Source organism: Geotrypetes seraphini, chromosome 17, assembly GCF_902459505.1.
Source record: "Geotrypetes seraphini chromosome 17, aGeoSer1.1, whole genome shotgun sequence".
Taxonomy (NCBI): Eukaryota; Metazoa; Chordata; class Amphibia; order Gymnophiona; family Dermophiidae; genus Geotrypetes; species Geotrypetes seraphini.
Window position 1 is genome coordinate 17,021,134 of NC_047100.1, and position 16,943 is coordinate 17,038,076.

Here is a 16,943-nt window from a genome sequence, read left to right on the forward strand (position 1 = left end):
GTCAAAAGCCTTGCTAAAATCCAAGTACACTATGTCCAGAGACTCTCCCGAGTCTAGCTTTCCTGTTACCCAATCAAAGAAGCTGATGAGATTGGATTGGCATGACCTACCCTCAGTAAATCCATGCTGATTAGGATCCCTTAGATTCCCTTCAGGATCCCTGAGAGGTTGGCCTATAAGGCTCTTTGGCATGTGTTTCTACAGCTACCTTTGGTTGCCCGGTATAGGGGGGGACAAGGGGGGATTGATTGGGGGGGGTGGTTGTGGTGTATTTGTCGCTCTGGATGGTTGGTGTAGAGTGTGGTGGTGAGTGGCCCCCCCAGTAGGGGGAGCTGCTTTGGATGGCTGTTTTTTGTTGTTTGTTCCACTATTAAAAAATTGTTGGGGGCCGACAGGGTACCGCTCTCTGTGTCTGTGTCTGGGACGACGCTCTCTGTGTCTGCGTTTTTTTTTTTTTTTCTTCTTCACTCACTCTGGGGGGGGGTCCATGGGGGTTTTTTGTATATTTTTCTATTGATGCTGTGTTGGGCCGAGTCTGCCTCCTCTTCCTCTGTTTCAGATGTCAGCTCTTTCCATGTCTCAGTATGTTGGCAGAGGCTAGTCCTTTGTGGCACTTCTACTGTCACTATATCATCTCTGTGGCCTTCTCCTAGGGTGCAGTTCTGGTTCTCACATTGTTGTTTGTACTTGCATTTTTGTATATGCACCGTTGGTGTCCTTATTGTCCTTGTTATCTTGTTGTTCCCTTCCTACTAATAAAAATGATTAAAAAAAAATAAATAAATAACTTTTCTAAGGAGCCCTTTTACTAAAGCTTAGTACGCACTATCGGACATTAGCACACACTTAATGCTGTGCTTCCTATTTTATACCTATGGGCTACATGGCACTAAAGAGATTATGTTCTTACCTTGATAATATTTTTTCCAGTACATAGGTGTGTCATTCTAGACAAGCGGGTTATCTCCCCATGGCCATGAGCCATCTGCAGAAGAAATTCACTCCAGATATTTTCTGTGACCCTCCTAATTCACTGTGAGCTCTACTGCAATTAATGCCCAAGCATGCTAGAGCTCAAAGAAAGTATGTGAAGTAAAGATACAGATGGGACATTCCATAAAAACAGAATTGTTCTGCTTTAACATAAAACACCATAACAGGTAAAATTAGCAACAACTAACAGAAGCATCAGAGGAGCTGAGGTAGTAGTACCACTGGAAACGCTCAATTATACAGTACTAGTCTTTAAGCCCGTTACATTAACGGGTGCTAGAACAGATGTGTGTGTCTTTCTTTCTTTCTCTCTCTCTCTCCTCTTGGTCGCTTTCTGTCTGTCTTTCTTTCTGTCTTTCTCAAGCTGTCCACCACCACCCCTTGCCTGCTCCCCCTGTCCAGCATCAGCCCTTCTCTCTTCCTTTTACCTCCCCTGTGTCCAGCAACACCTCTTCCCTGCTCCCCCTGTCCAGCAGCACCTCTTCCCTGCTCCCCCTGTCCAGCTGCACCTCTTCCCTGCTCCTCCTATCCAGCAGCACCTCTTTCCTGCTCCCCCTGTCCCTCTTCCCTGCTCCCCCTGTCCAGTAGCACTCCTTACCTGCTCCCCGTGTCCATCTTCCCTGCTCCCCCTGTCCAGCAGCACTCCTTACTTGCTCCCCTGTCCCTCTTCCCTGTTCCCCCTGTCCAGCAGCATTCCTTACTTGCTCCCCCTGTCCAACAGCACCCCTTACTTGCTCTCCCTGTCCCTCTTCCCTGCTCCCCCTGTCCAGCATGCGGCTTCCTGGTCATTTGCGTCTGCCCTCCTCTTCTTTAAAGCAGCCTGCAGCGAACCTCGCAGGCCGCTCTGCACCTCGGTAGCTCGTTCTCTCCAACGCGATCACGTACGTCAGCTCGTTCCCTCTGATGCGATTGCATACGTCAGAGGGAATGTGCTACCGAGGTGCAGAGTGACCTGCGAGGTTCGCTACAGCTGGGGGGAGGGGAGAGTCGCCAGCGTGTTCCCTGCCTCAGAGTTCGAAAATGGAATTCGGTATGGAGGGACACAGCACAGCGGCAGCAATCACAAAACCGTAAGTGCACATGCGCACTTAGCGTTTTATTAGAGAGGATTCTTCAAGGCCCAAAGGGCTGACTGGCATCCAAGACTAACTTGGAGAAGCATTAACAGAATGAGACAGTAGGCAGGGACAGGGTGGGAGTCTAGAATCTAATCTAATCTAAATCTTGAACTTATATACTAAATCATCGCTAAAAAATAGAGCTTGATTCGGTTAACAATAATTAAATTGCAAGAAGCACATTTACACTCATTAGAAGCTGTTACTTAAACATTAAAATTTGGGAACCATTAACGTCCTTTTGTCATGATTGATGCCATTTTTGTAATATTTCTATATTTAATATGTAAGATAAGGGTGGGGTGGGGGAGGATTTCTATTATATGAAAAATAACATTACTAGAGGGATTTCAGGGTGGGAGAGGGAGGGTTATATTTGCAATTATAAGATATAACGTTAAGATGTACAAGTGATTAAATCTATGTTATTGTGTTGCAATTTTTGTACACTTGATGAAAGTTTTAAAATCAATAAAGAATTATAAAAAAAAAAAAAGAAAGAAAGAAACAGAGTGGTTTTCAAAATTTTTTGAAAAACCTGGAGGTGATAAACAAGATCTTATTTGAAAAGGTAATTCATTTCAAATCACAGTTAATAAATAGGAAAGAGAATGGGAAACTTTAGTAGACGATTTGATACCTTTCATCAAAGGAAAAGAAAGTATGTATATATATATATATATGTATATTTGATACCTTTCATCAAAGGAAAAGAAAGTATGTATATATATACATATATATGAAAGTTTTAAAATCAATAAAGAATTATAAAAAAAAAAAAGAAAGAAAGAAACAGAGTGGTTTTCAAAATTTTTTGAAAAACCTGGAGGTGATAAACAAGATCTTATTTGAAAAGGTAATTCATTTCAAATCACAGTTAATAAATAGGAAAGAGAATGGGAAACTTTAGTAGACGATTTGATACCTTTCATCAAAGGAAAAGAAAGTATGTATATATATATATATATGATACCTTTCATCAAAGGAAAAGAAAGTATGTATATATATATATATATATATATATATATATATATATATATATATATATATATATATATATATATATATATACATACATATATATACACATACATATATATATATATATATATACACATACTTTCTTTTCCTTTGATGAAAGGTATCAAATCGTCTACTAAAGTTTCCCATTCTCTTTCCTATTTATTAACTGTGATTTGAAATGAATTACCTTTTCAAATAAGATCTTGTTTATCACCTCCAGGTTTTTCAAAAAATTTTGAAAACCACTCTGTTTCTTTCTTTCTTTTTTTTTTTTATAATTCTTTATTGATTTTAAAACTTTCATCAACCTTATATACTTTCTTTTCCTTTGATGAAAGGTATCAAATCGTCTACTAAAGTTTCCCATTCTCTTTCCTATTTATTAACTGTTGTAGAACAGTTGTAGAAGGTTGTAGAACAATTGTACCTCCCCTGTAGAACAATTCATATATATTGTTCTACAACCTGAAGGTCTCGAAGAGCTTAAAGACAAAGGGATCAAAGAATCCATGTAATCTTGAAAACTATGCAGGCACATTTAAATTGAACTCTCAATCGAAAAGGAATGCAATTTATACTTCTCAGTAAAGGTGACACATGTTCAAACTTTGTTTTTCCAAAGATCAGCCTTGCAGCAGTATTTTGAATTAGTTGAAGTCTTTTCTTGCTACCTTTACTTAAACTGGTGTAAATGGATTTACAATAATCTAGTTGCACCAGAATAATGGACTGGACCTATACCACAAAATGATGTTGGTAAAATAAGTGACAAATAATTTTCAATGTACAAAAGCTGAAAAAAACCCATTTCTTTATGAGATGATTTACTTGACAATGGAAAGAAAAAGAGGAATCTAACAAGACTCCCAATACTTTAAAAGAAGACACAATTGGCAAAATATTGCCTGAATTAAGAATAACTGATTGACAGATTGCTGTTTCAGGGCCACACCTATTTACTAGAAAAGATATTATCAAGGTAAGAACATATTCTTTTTTCCATTCTAGAAAAGCGGGACATACAAAATCAGTCCCAAAATCTAGGGCGGGCTGACTGTGCCAGCCCATAACATGGAGGAATCAATGGCAGAGTCCTCTTGTGCCACAACGTCAACCCTATAAAACCTTGCAAATGTATGTAGCGTGGACCAAGTCGCTGCTCTACAGATCTCCACTGGGGGGACTGACCGAGCCTCGGCCCACATGAAGCTCAGAAACAGGAAACTGTTTCACAAAGACAATGTAGGCTGAAGAAATGACCTTACGAATCCATCTAGAGATCATGGCCTTGGAAGGAGGAGTGCCCCGCTTGGATGAATGAGTCAGAACAAACAAATGATCTAAGATCCTAACCTCATTAATGACCTCAAGATAGCAAAGAAGCACTCTTCTCACATCCAACTTCACCAAAATGCGGTCTTGCTTTCTAAAACCTGTAGGATTAAATGCAGGCTCCCGATTCACATGAAACACTGAAAACTACCTTCGGCAAAAACAAAAGAACAGTGTGCAAGGAAACTCCAGTCTCTGAAATTCCGAGGAAAGGCTCTCGATAAGAGAGCACCTGGACCTCCAAAACATATCGTGCTGATATCACTGAGGAAAACCATCTTAAGTGTCAAGTCCATTAGGGATGCTGTCTCCAAAGGTTCTAACAGACCCTTAACAAGGTCTTTGAACACCACATTGAGGTTCCACAAAGGGATACCTGAGAAACTTCCTGTGATCTGGGACGATGGGAATATGCAAATAGGCCTCTGTCAGATCCAGAGAGGCTAGGAACTCCCCCGGAGCTAACGACATGACAGATCAAACCATTTTCATGTGAAAGTGCAGAACTCATAGTGCTGCATTCACCTGAGTAAGGTCCAGAATGGGTCTCCAATCATTTCAGACTTTCTTTGGCATGATAAAGTATATGGAGTATCTGCTTGAGTCCGAGTATTCAGGCGGCACCAGCTGTATGGCCTGAATATCAAGCAGCCATGTCACAGTGGCCAGAACCCTGGCCAACTTCTCCAGGTGCCCCACAAGAGTGTCCACAAATCAATCTATCAGAGGTTGGGCAAACTCCAGCTTGTAGCCAAACCAAATGATGTTAGGAACCCACTGGTCGGAGGAAATCTCGCTAAAAATCCAAGATAGCTGCTGCTAAGAAATTCATATATAAAAATGCTAATAAACACTTCCCCTAAAGTGTAAAATTGGCAAGTTTAGGATTTTTCAGGTGGAGGAACACAGGGAAACAGATAGAAACACTCAAAAATCCCAAATTCAGACCTCCCCCAATTCACTTTACAGGCTGTAACAACCTTACTCACTGTGTGACCAGTGCTGAACATGTGCCACAGCCTGCCTCAGCCCTTTACAGTAGCTGAAAAGGAGAAGAATCACTGCCTCAAGCTAAGAATGCCTCTTCAATGCTGATCTTCAAGCTGCCAGCCAGACACGCAGTCTGACCATACTCCCACCCCAAGGATGATGGATGTGCTTGCAGAAGAGATGAAAAATGCAGCTGCATAACCTGCCCAACAGCCTGCGCTCAAACCCCCGAAATTCAGTAGGTGAGCAAAAAATGTGGGGACAGCCCTGAGCTCAAAAAAAATACTTGTGCAGGCTGGCTAACAGGTACCACAAGGGATTGGCCTGTCAGCTGCAGACTGGAGTCTTGTTTCTTCTCTGCATAGGCAGAGCTGTAATCAAGGTGAAAGCTCCAAGCACAGAAAACAATGAATAAAGGTCTAAAATATTGAATAAAATAATAAAGGGACAGAGAAGAGAAAAACTGCAGATGGCAGTAGAACTCAAGTAAAGTAGGAGGGACCCAGAAAAAAATCTGGAGTGGATTCCTTCTGCAGATAACTTGCGGCCATGGGGAGATAACCCACTTGTCTAGGATGAATGGAATGCCCATTAGCATGCACTAAGGTTTAGTAAAATAGCCCTGAAATGTGTTAAAACTTTCCATCTTTACAAATAGGATGACAAAATGATGAAAATATTTACTTACTTTTCATTTTCATTCCTGTGGTCTGAAACAATTCTTTCCAGAAGTCTGTTTGCATAACTTTTTGCTTTATCTGACAAGCCCTCCTTCAAGTCATCACAGTCCAAACGTATCATATTGAAGTAAGCGCGAGGTGGTAAGCTCATGATTTCTTTGGCAAGGGTGTGGAAATGTTCAATATGCTTCAAACAAAATTTTAAATTTCAGCTATATTTATAAGCAATTTTTAATGTCTTCCAAAGCTAGCTACTAAGTGAAAAGTGGAAACACAGATTTCAAAATAAAAATATCCATGCTTGTTTTTAGGGCCCACTATGAGTTTTGCCCATTTTCCCCCACAGAGAGTCTGGAGCAATTCTAAAAATTACCCTCTTAATGAACATGAATGTATACTTAAGCATTAACTTTAGTACACAAGCTTCATAAAGAATATATAGTTATTTTATTTATAAGTAATAAAGGAAATCATCATACGTATGATAAAGGATTGATACTTACTTCTATATACTCTTCAAAACTGTGCTCTTCTTCCAGAAAGCTCTGAACCTGTGCATCTGCTGTACCATCTACAAGCCAGCTAAAACTTTCAACTACAATTTACATAACACAAACAATAAAAACATTAACTGTTTAGAAAGATGATATTTAAAGAAAATGCCTAACACAAAATATTGTGTGTCACTTACCATATTCTTCAAAATGACTTTTTGGTCCTTCTAAATTGTCTTTGACTGCTTTTCTGAGTGTTTTAAATGCCCACTCTATCACATGATCAGGTAGTTTAGCTTCAATTGCTATAACTGTGTTACCTCCCGATAGCCATGATTGTATTGTTTGCATATTCTAAGAAAAACAAATAATATTAGTTTGCTATAAATTAATGATGTGATACCAAAATTAATGCTTCTTTACCTCAAAATATTTTGTGCACTTTGGTTTTGGATTTTTTGGAGTGAATGCGACAGGGATCCAGCAGTTTCCTCATCCTTGTTTGGAATTTTAGCTCACCTGTAACTAGTGCTCAAATCAGGGACCTGGGGAATTTTTCAACCAATTTTGTATTTCCTCCCAAATCAGTTATTCTAGTAATTGCATCTACAGTTCTTAGTCAAAGCTATCTGGAACTCTTCAGTCTTGGGCACTGCTATTGTACGAGGGTCATTTCATAAATAATGCACACTATTTTAAAAAATTTACATGTTTTATTTTTTTTCAAGTATTTATTTACAATCCTTCAATATATCCCCTCTTTTACAAAGCCGCGCTGTAACAGCCCCGAAACCCATAGAGATTTAAATGGCTTCGGGGCAGTTGCTGCATGGCAGCCGCTAGTGCGGCTTTGTAGAAGAGGGGGATAGTCTCCCTGCTTTGCAATGACTGAGTCCCACGTCCGGGAAGCTTCATTATTCCATCAAAGACACCGTTTTGTTCAGTTGCTGAATGGCTCAGGTATCAGCGGAAGAAATCTCTTCCAGAGATGTAAAACGATGTCCACTCATAGGTTGTTTCAACTTTGGAAAAAGGTCAAAGTCTGGTGGACTCGTGTCTGGACTGTAGGGAGCATGAGGTAACACCTCCCAGCCGTATTTGCATAGTTTTTCAATGATGACATTTCCTATGTGCGGGCGAGTGTTGTCGTAAAGAATGAGTGGCCCGGGGGGGCGTGGCTTGGAGTCGCAGCAAGATGGTCGAGTGAAGACTGAGCTCCACAGTATCAGGCTTTTGAAAGTAATTTTAAGCTTTTTGATTTAGTTTTTATCTAGTTATTTATATTAGTATTTTGGAAATCAATTTGGCCTCAAATCAATAGGATGTTAGAGAATCCGGTAGCCTTGACATATGATACTATTTTATTTGGCATGTCAATGAGAGCGAAGAGTCAGATTTCGTCAAATAATAACAAATCATAGCAGATTAAATTACAATTAGCAGATTAAATTGTAATTTAATCTGCTATGATTTGTTATTATTTGACGAAATCTGACTCTTCGCTCTCATTGACATGCCAAATAAAATAGTATCATATGTCAAGGATACCGGATTCTCTAACATCCTATTGATTTGAGGCCAAATTGATTTCCAAAATACTAATATAAATAACTAGATAAAAACTAAATCAAAAAGCTTAAAATTTCTGGTGGAATTCTGTGTGTCATATATATAAAATGGAGCGCACAATAGCAACACAAAGAGGATATTTTGGTAAATTTCAGAAGATTTGGGGACCATTAACAGATTTTTGTAATGAGTAATAACGTTTTCCCAAAGTAAGATATTTGACATGGAGGGTTGTGGGTGGGTAATAAATATTAAATCCTATAATGTATGAGTATTTAACTGTTTTTGATGTATTGGGAATGGAACTTTTGTAAGGGGAGGGAGGGGTTGGGATACTAGGAATTGTTTAGATACTAGGAATAGTTCATAATATTCAAAATATTATAGAATATAGGTATTGACTGAAAAGTTATATTTTTAATGATATATGAAAGTTAATCAAGTGTATATTTATAAGTTTGAATGATTTTTCTTATACACTTGTTGTAATATGTAAAAATGAATAAAGAATTTAAAATTTAAAAAAAAAAAAAAATTCGGGAGTTTAGTTTAACAAATGGCAACGAGCAAACAGCTGAAAAATGAGATGGCTGGCAAAAGTTCAGGAAGCGCAAAAAGATCAAAGATAGAACCAACGACTCCATCTAAAGTGCCGTTGCCCAAAGGAAATAGCGGTGACATTTTTGTGGAGTTGAGAATAATTAAAGAAATTGTCACTGACAACTCTCTAAAGCTGCAAGATCTTACTAGACGAATGGAAAACCTTGAATTTAAGTTTGATAATATTGAACAGAGAACAGCTGCAAATGAAACTGAAATACGAATATGCAAATCGTATAGAGAGAAAGTAGATACTCTCTCAAGAGAGCTTGAAAATTGTATTAATAGAGGGAAAAGGAACAATTTAAGAATAATTGGGCTCCCGGAGGGAATTGAAAAAAAAAGTTACAATCTCCTTCCTTGAAAATTTTCTCCCGAAGATCCTGCCTCTTAAGACGAAGTATCCACTAAAAATAGAGAGGGCTCACAGGATCCCTTCAAAAAGAACTGCTAAAACACTGGGGCCACGTCCAATTATTTTTAAACTTTTAAGGCATCAGCAAGTCATGGAAATTATACGGCTTGCAAAAGAAAATAGAAACTTGAAATGTCAAGATTCAAAGATTCATATTGTGCCGGATTTGCTAAGGTCACCGCAGAAAAAAGGAAAAAATTGTTAGAATTGCGACCACAAATAAGAAGTTTAAGAGCAAGATATGGTTTGCTGTATCCAGCTATTATGAAGGTTACTTATGCCAATAAGACTGTGAGTTTTGATGATCCTGAAAAGTTAAGGGTCTTTTTGGATTCATGTGAACAACCGATGGCTTCATAGAAAATAAAATAAAAGGGGGTTCTAACGTCATTAACTTTCAATTACTTATTATTTGAACAATTTTTAATGTTTTTAGTTATACAAAGTTATGATATTACATAAGAAACGGTATAGAATGTAGGGTGGAATCTTTTTTGAATTAACTGTGTTAACCGTCTTGAATATATGAGCTAATAGATGGAACTCTATTTAGAATATTATAAAATGCTCGAATTTTATGCAAATCAGATGGCTGCCATGCCATATAGAACAGCTAAGGAAATTCAAGACATGGAACTGAAGTCTGGAATCCATTGCATCACTATCTGGAAGGGAAGGCAATATTTTTGAATACATTCTGATCTATGTGTGACTCTTGATGCTATTTACTACAAAGTGTCATGCAAAAGCTTTTTCAGTATTTGACAATTTTACAAGATTGACGGAGACTGCGGTTTCATACGCTGGCAGCCTTTCTCCTAATACCTGTCTCTGCTCCATGGGTGTGAAGATCAGTATCGTTTGGCTCCCCAGTCACTCCTTGTGGCATAGATTGGGGCGGCTGCTTACAAGTGCTGACGTAAGACTTTTTCTCCTCCCTTGTTTTAATAAGGGAGGAGTTACAAGAAGAGGGATGTTTAATACGTTTTCCAGTGACAATATTTGAGAACTTTTTGTCAAAACGGCAATACCTCTGTAACAGTGTTATGGGATCCTGAGGATAACATTACGATAGCGACTTTGAGTCACCGTGCTAAGATTTTGTTACTTGGATGTTTGTCTGCATTTTATTGGCTGAAGAAAGAGTATTGTCAGTTTCAATGTTTGAACTGTTTCATCAATAGGGAAAAGGGGGGATAGGATTGGTCCTGTCAGAAAGTTTAACTTATCGAAGATACTTAGACGAATCACATTTAGAACTTTAACGTGCGCTGGTAGGGCTAGTCTCAGTTAGGGTGCTGGTCTTACACCAGAGGGCCGCCGCGTGAGCAGACTGCTGGGCATGATGGACCACTGGTCTGACTCAGCAGTGGCAATTCTTATGTTCTTACATTGTTATATTGAGAGAAAATTAAATTTTCTTGTGAGGGTTATTTTTAGGGGAGGAATTTTTGTGTGTGTGTGTTAGATTCTTATATAGCATGAACATCAAATGGATTAGAAGATGTTTTATTGGTTTCTTAAGTAATCTATTATTGAACATATAGTTTATTTGTTATATGTCAATTCCAAGTAAAGAAGATAATTTATAGGATGATGAAATAATTCATTATTGGGGAGTTACATAGATGAATTGTGTTTGTATTAGGGAGGTGAAATATATTAAAGATTGCTTTGGTATAAAGGTTACAGTAGAGTAATGCATTTATTTTGGATTATTAGCTGAGTAGTATTCATAATAGTTCATATTTATGAAATGATTCATTATAACTATATTAAATTCCTGTGATTATGTTTAATTATAAAATAATATTCAGTATAATTAAAATTTTATAGGGAGATAAGGGTAGACATGATATTTAATTACTTAACTGGTTACTGTCATATTATATAAGAATATTGTAGATTTTATGGAAAACTTCAAAAGGGTAGTAAAAATTTATTAGAAGGAATAATTTGACATATAGGTTCATTTTGTCTTGATTTTTTTCTCTCAGCTGTTTCATTGGAATGTAGAGATGTTCTGTATTGTTAAGTATTTTCATTATAATTTGACTAATATATAGATATTAGAGTTCCATCTAATCATTATTTTAATTTTACAAATATGTAATTCATAACTTACAGGAAATTGATATAATGTAATAATTAACTGTTTTTTAAACATGTGATATAAAGTTGCTCACAGATATTTTATTTTTAGATTATATGAATTTCTTATAGGATAGTTATTTAAATATTTATAAATATGAATATTTTTAATGGGTTGGTGTGGATATATATAAAAGCTAGTTTAAGAATATATAACTCATGATTTGTTCTATATAATTCAATGGCTTATTATACTGTTTTATGTTTATTTAGCCTGGGGGGGAGTTTTTTTTTTTCCTTCACTTGATATCAAATGTGCGTTTCCAAGTTTTCACTATTATTAATAGGGGGGTATGGGGGGTATGAGGGAGGGTTTGGGTGGTTTAAAAAGGGGTAAATTTTATATTCAAATGTCTAAATTAGGGAGACTGGTGTCTGCTCATGAGATTCAGAGTGATTTTAATTACTTGTATTTGATTAGTTGCTTTGATTATAAAGTTTATGATGGCATTAAAAAATTTTTCATTGAATGTTAATGGCCTTAATCATCAGATCAAAAGCAAAAAAACACTAGCTTATTTGAAACAACAGAATGCCGATATCTATTTTATACAAGAGACTCATCTGTCTGTGGTAGAGTAAAAAAAAAAAAAACCTGTAAGGGGGTTGGGTGAAACAAAAAATGTTTTTTCGCCCCAGCCATAGGGAAAAAAGCAGGGGTAGCTATTCTTATAAATAAAAAATGTACAGCTAATTTTCAATTAATAGGTTCAGATTCCCTGGGTAGATGGATACATGTGGATATGAATATGGGAAATAATACCCTGGCACTGTTCAATGTATATGCCCCTAATTTGAATCAAAATGAGTTTTTTAAATCACTACAGCAATTGCTACTCCCACTTGCTGCTTCTAAAATAGTTGTAGCTGGAGATTTCAATGCTGTTATGGATCCATTAATGGATACAAAACTGAGTAACTGTATAAAACCAGGGTTAGACAATTTGGTACATTCATCTGATTTTGAAAGATATTTGGCGCATACTTCATTTTAATGATCGGGAATTCTCCTTTTGTTCACATGTCTATAAATCCTTTTCAAGAATTGATTATATTTTTGTCTCAACTCAAATAGTTCAATGGGTGATTAAAGCATCCATAGATCCAATTATTCTATCTGATCATGCGGGTATATGGATTGAACTTGAATTAGATGAACAGAGTATAGCAGATCTGTTTGGAGATTTGATAATACATTGCTTGCGGACACAAAATTCCTTGAAGATTTTCAATTAAAAATTAATGAATTTTTCCAAATTAATATTTCTGATGAAATCTCCACAGAGAATTTATGGGATGCCTTCAAGCCTACTATGAGGGGTAATATTATTTCATACTCTGCTTATATTAGAAAACAATTTAAAAAACAATATTCTAATTTGGAAAAAGAAATTAAATATTTAGAATCTAAATTAATTAATAAATGGGAGCATGGCACTCTACGGGCTCTTTTAAAAGCAAAAGGTAAATATAACAAAATATCTTCCAAATTGGTAAGGAAAGACTTGTTCTGTCAACAAACTCTGTATTATGGAACCTCAAATAATGTGGGAAGATTATTGTCAAATTACCTTAAAGCAAAGAAAAGGACAAAAAGTATTGCAATAAAGGATGAGAAAGGAATTACTCATAATCAAATTGGAAATATATATATATATTTTTTTAAATTCTTTATTTAGATTTTTAAAATAAACAACAATTGTGCTTAACAGGCAACATACGATATGAATACATCCAATATATTCTATTAGTAATCTTAATAAATCAAAAAGGTAATACAGAGAAAGTCCATTTTCCTATTGGATCATTAATATAACAAAAAAGAAGAAACCCATACTTTTTTTTTTAAAAACATAGTCCTCAATATAGGAGGAGACAGAGAAAGAAATTCTTCCAGGAAAGATCACATATTAGAAATTTTAAAGGAAATTAAGTGAAAACCAATGGCTATAATAATAATAGACTTGAGTTATATCGAAAATCACTATGGTGCAAAAGAAACTCCTTTTCCTTCTAAGAAGAAACGTAATTGATGCGAGTCATAAAAAATATATCTATTGTTTTGAAATACAAAAAAACATTTATAAGGAAATCTTAACTGAAAAGAGGCTCCTAATGATACAACTTTTTCCCTATATGTAAGAAATTCTTTCCTTCTGGTCTGAGTCCATTTTGAAACATCCGGATATATATATATTCTTTCTCCCAAAAAAGAAACCTGTTTTAGACCATAATACAATTTCAAAATCATTTCTTTATCCTGATGAAATACCAGGGATACTATCAAGGTAGCTCATCCAGACAATTCAAGATTAGACGATTCCAATAAAGTTGTTAAATCTTGTTCAGTAGTTGTCTCAGTCTCTTTTATTGTCCTTTTTAAATAATAAATCTTCTGCAAAGGTGGTATATTTATTTCCGTAATTTTTAATATAGAAACCAAAAAATCCTTAAATAATTCCCTAGGAGTTTTAAATTTAGACATAGGAAAATTTAAAATCCTCAAATTTAAACTCCTATTTTGATTTTCCAAATTTTCAATTTTACGAAGAAGGAAAACTTTATCCTTTGCATGCTGGTTATTTAAAGATTTAATCTCAGTTATAGTTTTTTCAATATCTCCCACTTGTTTCATCTGGTCATGACAAACAGTTTCCAATTTGTTAACTTTAGTAGAAACATCAGCCATTAAAGAAATAAATCCAGTACATACTGTTTGAAGGTTTTCAATTGCTCCCCACAGTGAATCCAGTGTAACCACTGCCGGTTTCACAAGCGGCTTGAGTTGAGGTAACCCGGGTTCCCGTTCTCCTTCCCGGGTTTCACCTCCCCCACACTCACCACCGCTTGCCTGCAGTGCTCCTCCTCCTTCTGTTCTTCTTTCCGGGGTAGCCTGCAACAGCATTTCCTCCTGATTCAGCCATTGCCGAGCTCCCTCCACAGGAAGGCCAAAATCCGTTGCCCCACTCGGAGGAGGAGGAGGGTCAGGTCCCAGAGGGCTCAGCGACGCATCGCCGACCAAACTGAACTCTTCCTGGAGCTCAGCTGCGGATCTGCCCAACGCCATCGGGACTGTAAAAGATGTAATTACAGCTTGATGCGGAGTCGAAGTCGCGGCTAGAGATAGAGGGATATCACTCTGCCGTCCCCTCCTCTTGGGCATCAGAAACAACTTTAAGAAGAAAAACGCTGCCGAAGGTAAAGTTATCGCTGCTAGAGTGCGAGCTTGGACTCACATGTCCACTCTAGTCGCCATCTTGTGAAATTGGAAATATTTTAAGTCAATTTCTAAACTTTTACAAAGACCTATATTCTTCTGAGCCTTATGCAGACAGGGAAAAAGATGGTTTAGAATTTTTAAATCTAATTATTGTGTTTAGATTTTTTAATTTTTCTAATAATTCTATCCTCACTATTCATAAATTGGTTTGTTTGTTTTTTTGCAACATATTGAAATTCTAAAGCAGAAAAATCCCCCAATATAGTGTAGATATTTATCTTAAAAAAAGAAAAGAAAACTCAAAACAAATTATAATCATCCTACCTCTCTGCGATGTATTTTAAGTGAAATACAAATCAATCTTCTTATAACAAAAATGCACTTACCCTTCTCAGTTGTTACTCCAATATGAAATGTAAACATATTCATAGAACAGGCCCCAATACCAGCATTTTAGAAATTGTGCCTGTGTCAAAGGAAACCTCTTACATTTCACCCTTCAATTTCAGTCCACTCCCAACAGGTGACAACTATCTTTTGTGAACTATGGTAACCAGTATACCTATATTAGATGTAGGCAAAAGCTTAGCTGATTAGGGGCCTTTTATAAAGCTGCACTAAGCAGCTAACATGGATTTAACCAAATTAATGTCTCTTTTTTTTAACTTAATTGTTGGCTGCCTAATGCGAGAGTGATCAGGAAACACAGAAACATGATGGCAGATAAAGGTCAAATGGCCCATTCAGTCTGCCCATCTACAGTAACCATTATCTCTTTCTCTCTTTGAAAGATCCCATTTGCCTATCCCAGGCCCTCTTGAACTCCCCTACCACCTCTACCAAGAGACTGTTTCATGCATCTACCACCCTTTCTGTAAAAAGAATTTCCTTAGATTACTCCTGAGCCTATCATCTCTTAACTTCATCCTATGCCCTCTCATTCCAGAGCTTCCTTTCAATTGCAAGAGACTCGACGCATGCACATTTACACCACGTCGGTATTTAAATGTTTCTTATCATATCTCCCCTCTCCCGCCTTTCCTCCAAAGTATACAGATTGAGTGAAAGATGGATATGATTCAGGGGGATATTGGGAAGAAGGGAAACTTTCACTCTAGTTTGGCTGGCCCCTTTCAGATGTAGCCTGAGAGCACTGGGCCACAACTTTGTGGCTTGATGCTGGCAGATAGGAAAAATAGCACAATTTGCAGTGTTCATCACATGCCATATTATTCAATTTTCATAGCAAGAGATGTTTTGAATGCACTTCCATGATCTGAATCTCATAACAGTGGTATTCCCCAATAACTAATATTAACATGCATTAAGTATAATACACGTTATTGCAGTTTAAGGTATGAAGAGAGGCAAATAATGTGATGCATCTTAATAACTACCCCCTAAATCATAATTACCATACAAGTTAGTTTTGATGAAACATTTAAAAACTAAACAAAAAATTAAATTGTACCTGCAAAGATGCTGCTATCCGATTTACTACAAAAAGAACAACGTCTTCCACGTCTTCAAAACTAGGGTAAAAATCCATTTTCTCATCATCAAAAGTCAATTCCATTTTAAACAATGGCAAATTTTCAATGTCTTCAGGGTTGAAAAGCTTCACAAAAGCTTCTACAGTTTTTCTAAGTAGGTCCTTTAGCTAATTGTTAAAGCAAACAGGGGAGAACAGAATTACATACATTTTACAGGTGGTCAGGTCGGTTAATTAATACTCTCCTTGTTCATAGGCTCCATCATAAAAACTTTTTCTGGCTCTTATAACTTAAAAATAAACATTAGAACGTAAGAGTTGTTGTACTGGTCAGACCAAGGTTCCATCTAGCCCACCATTCTGCTTCCAACAGTAGCCAGTCTAGGTCACAAGTACCTGGCAGAGTCCCCCCAAAATATCAAGATTCCATGCTCTTAATCTAAGGGATAAACAGTAACTTTCTTCATATCTACCGTAATAATGGTTTATGGACTATTCTTCCAGGAATTTGTCCAAACCTTTTTTTTTTCAAATTCTTTATTTATTTTTCCATCTTACATCAAGAATACAATATTACATCATTTAAACCTTGTAAACATCACTTGTATTTCTTCTAACATCATCTTAAAAAACATAAATTTACACCCACCCCACCCACCCTTCGCACAAATCTTTTAATCAAAAATATCACATAAATATTATGTTCTTATCTATTGATCAAACCATTTATATAACTTTATACCCTTCCCTTCCCCCCTATCCCTCTCCCCTATGTATAATAGTACTTTCAGTGGATAATGGTGTCTAATCATTGCAATAATTTGTCAATGGCCCCCAAATCTTTTTTAAATTGTTATAATTCCCTC

At 36.5% G+C, this 16,943-nt stretch overlaps 1 protein-coding gene across 2 annotated transcripts in view; it reads right to left on the minus strand.

Annotated features, from left to right (window-relative positions):
* Positions 1–16,943, minus strand: part of DNAH12 (dynein axonemal heavy chain 12) — a 451,362-nt gene that overhangs the window by 394,165 nt on the left and 40,254 nt on the right. For both annotated transcript variants that reach the window (XM_033925718.1, XM_033925717.1), the window contains exons 9-12: positions 16,057–16,245; positions 6,828–6,984; positions 6,640–6,731; positions 6,145–6,323 (exon numbers count right to left, since the gene is read on the minus strand). In XM_033925718.1, the coding sequence (XP_033781609.1) occupies positions 6,145–6,323; positions 6,640–6,731; positions 6,828–6,984; positions 16,057–16,245 (617 nt within the window). The remainder of the gene's footprint in view (positions 1–6,144; positions 6,324–6,639; positions 6,732–6,827; positions 6,985–16,056; positions 16,246–16,943) is intronic.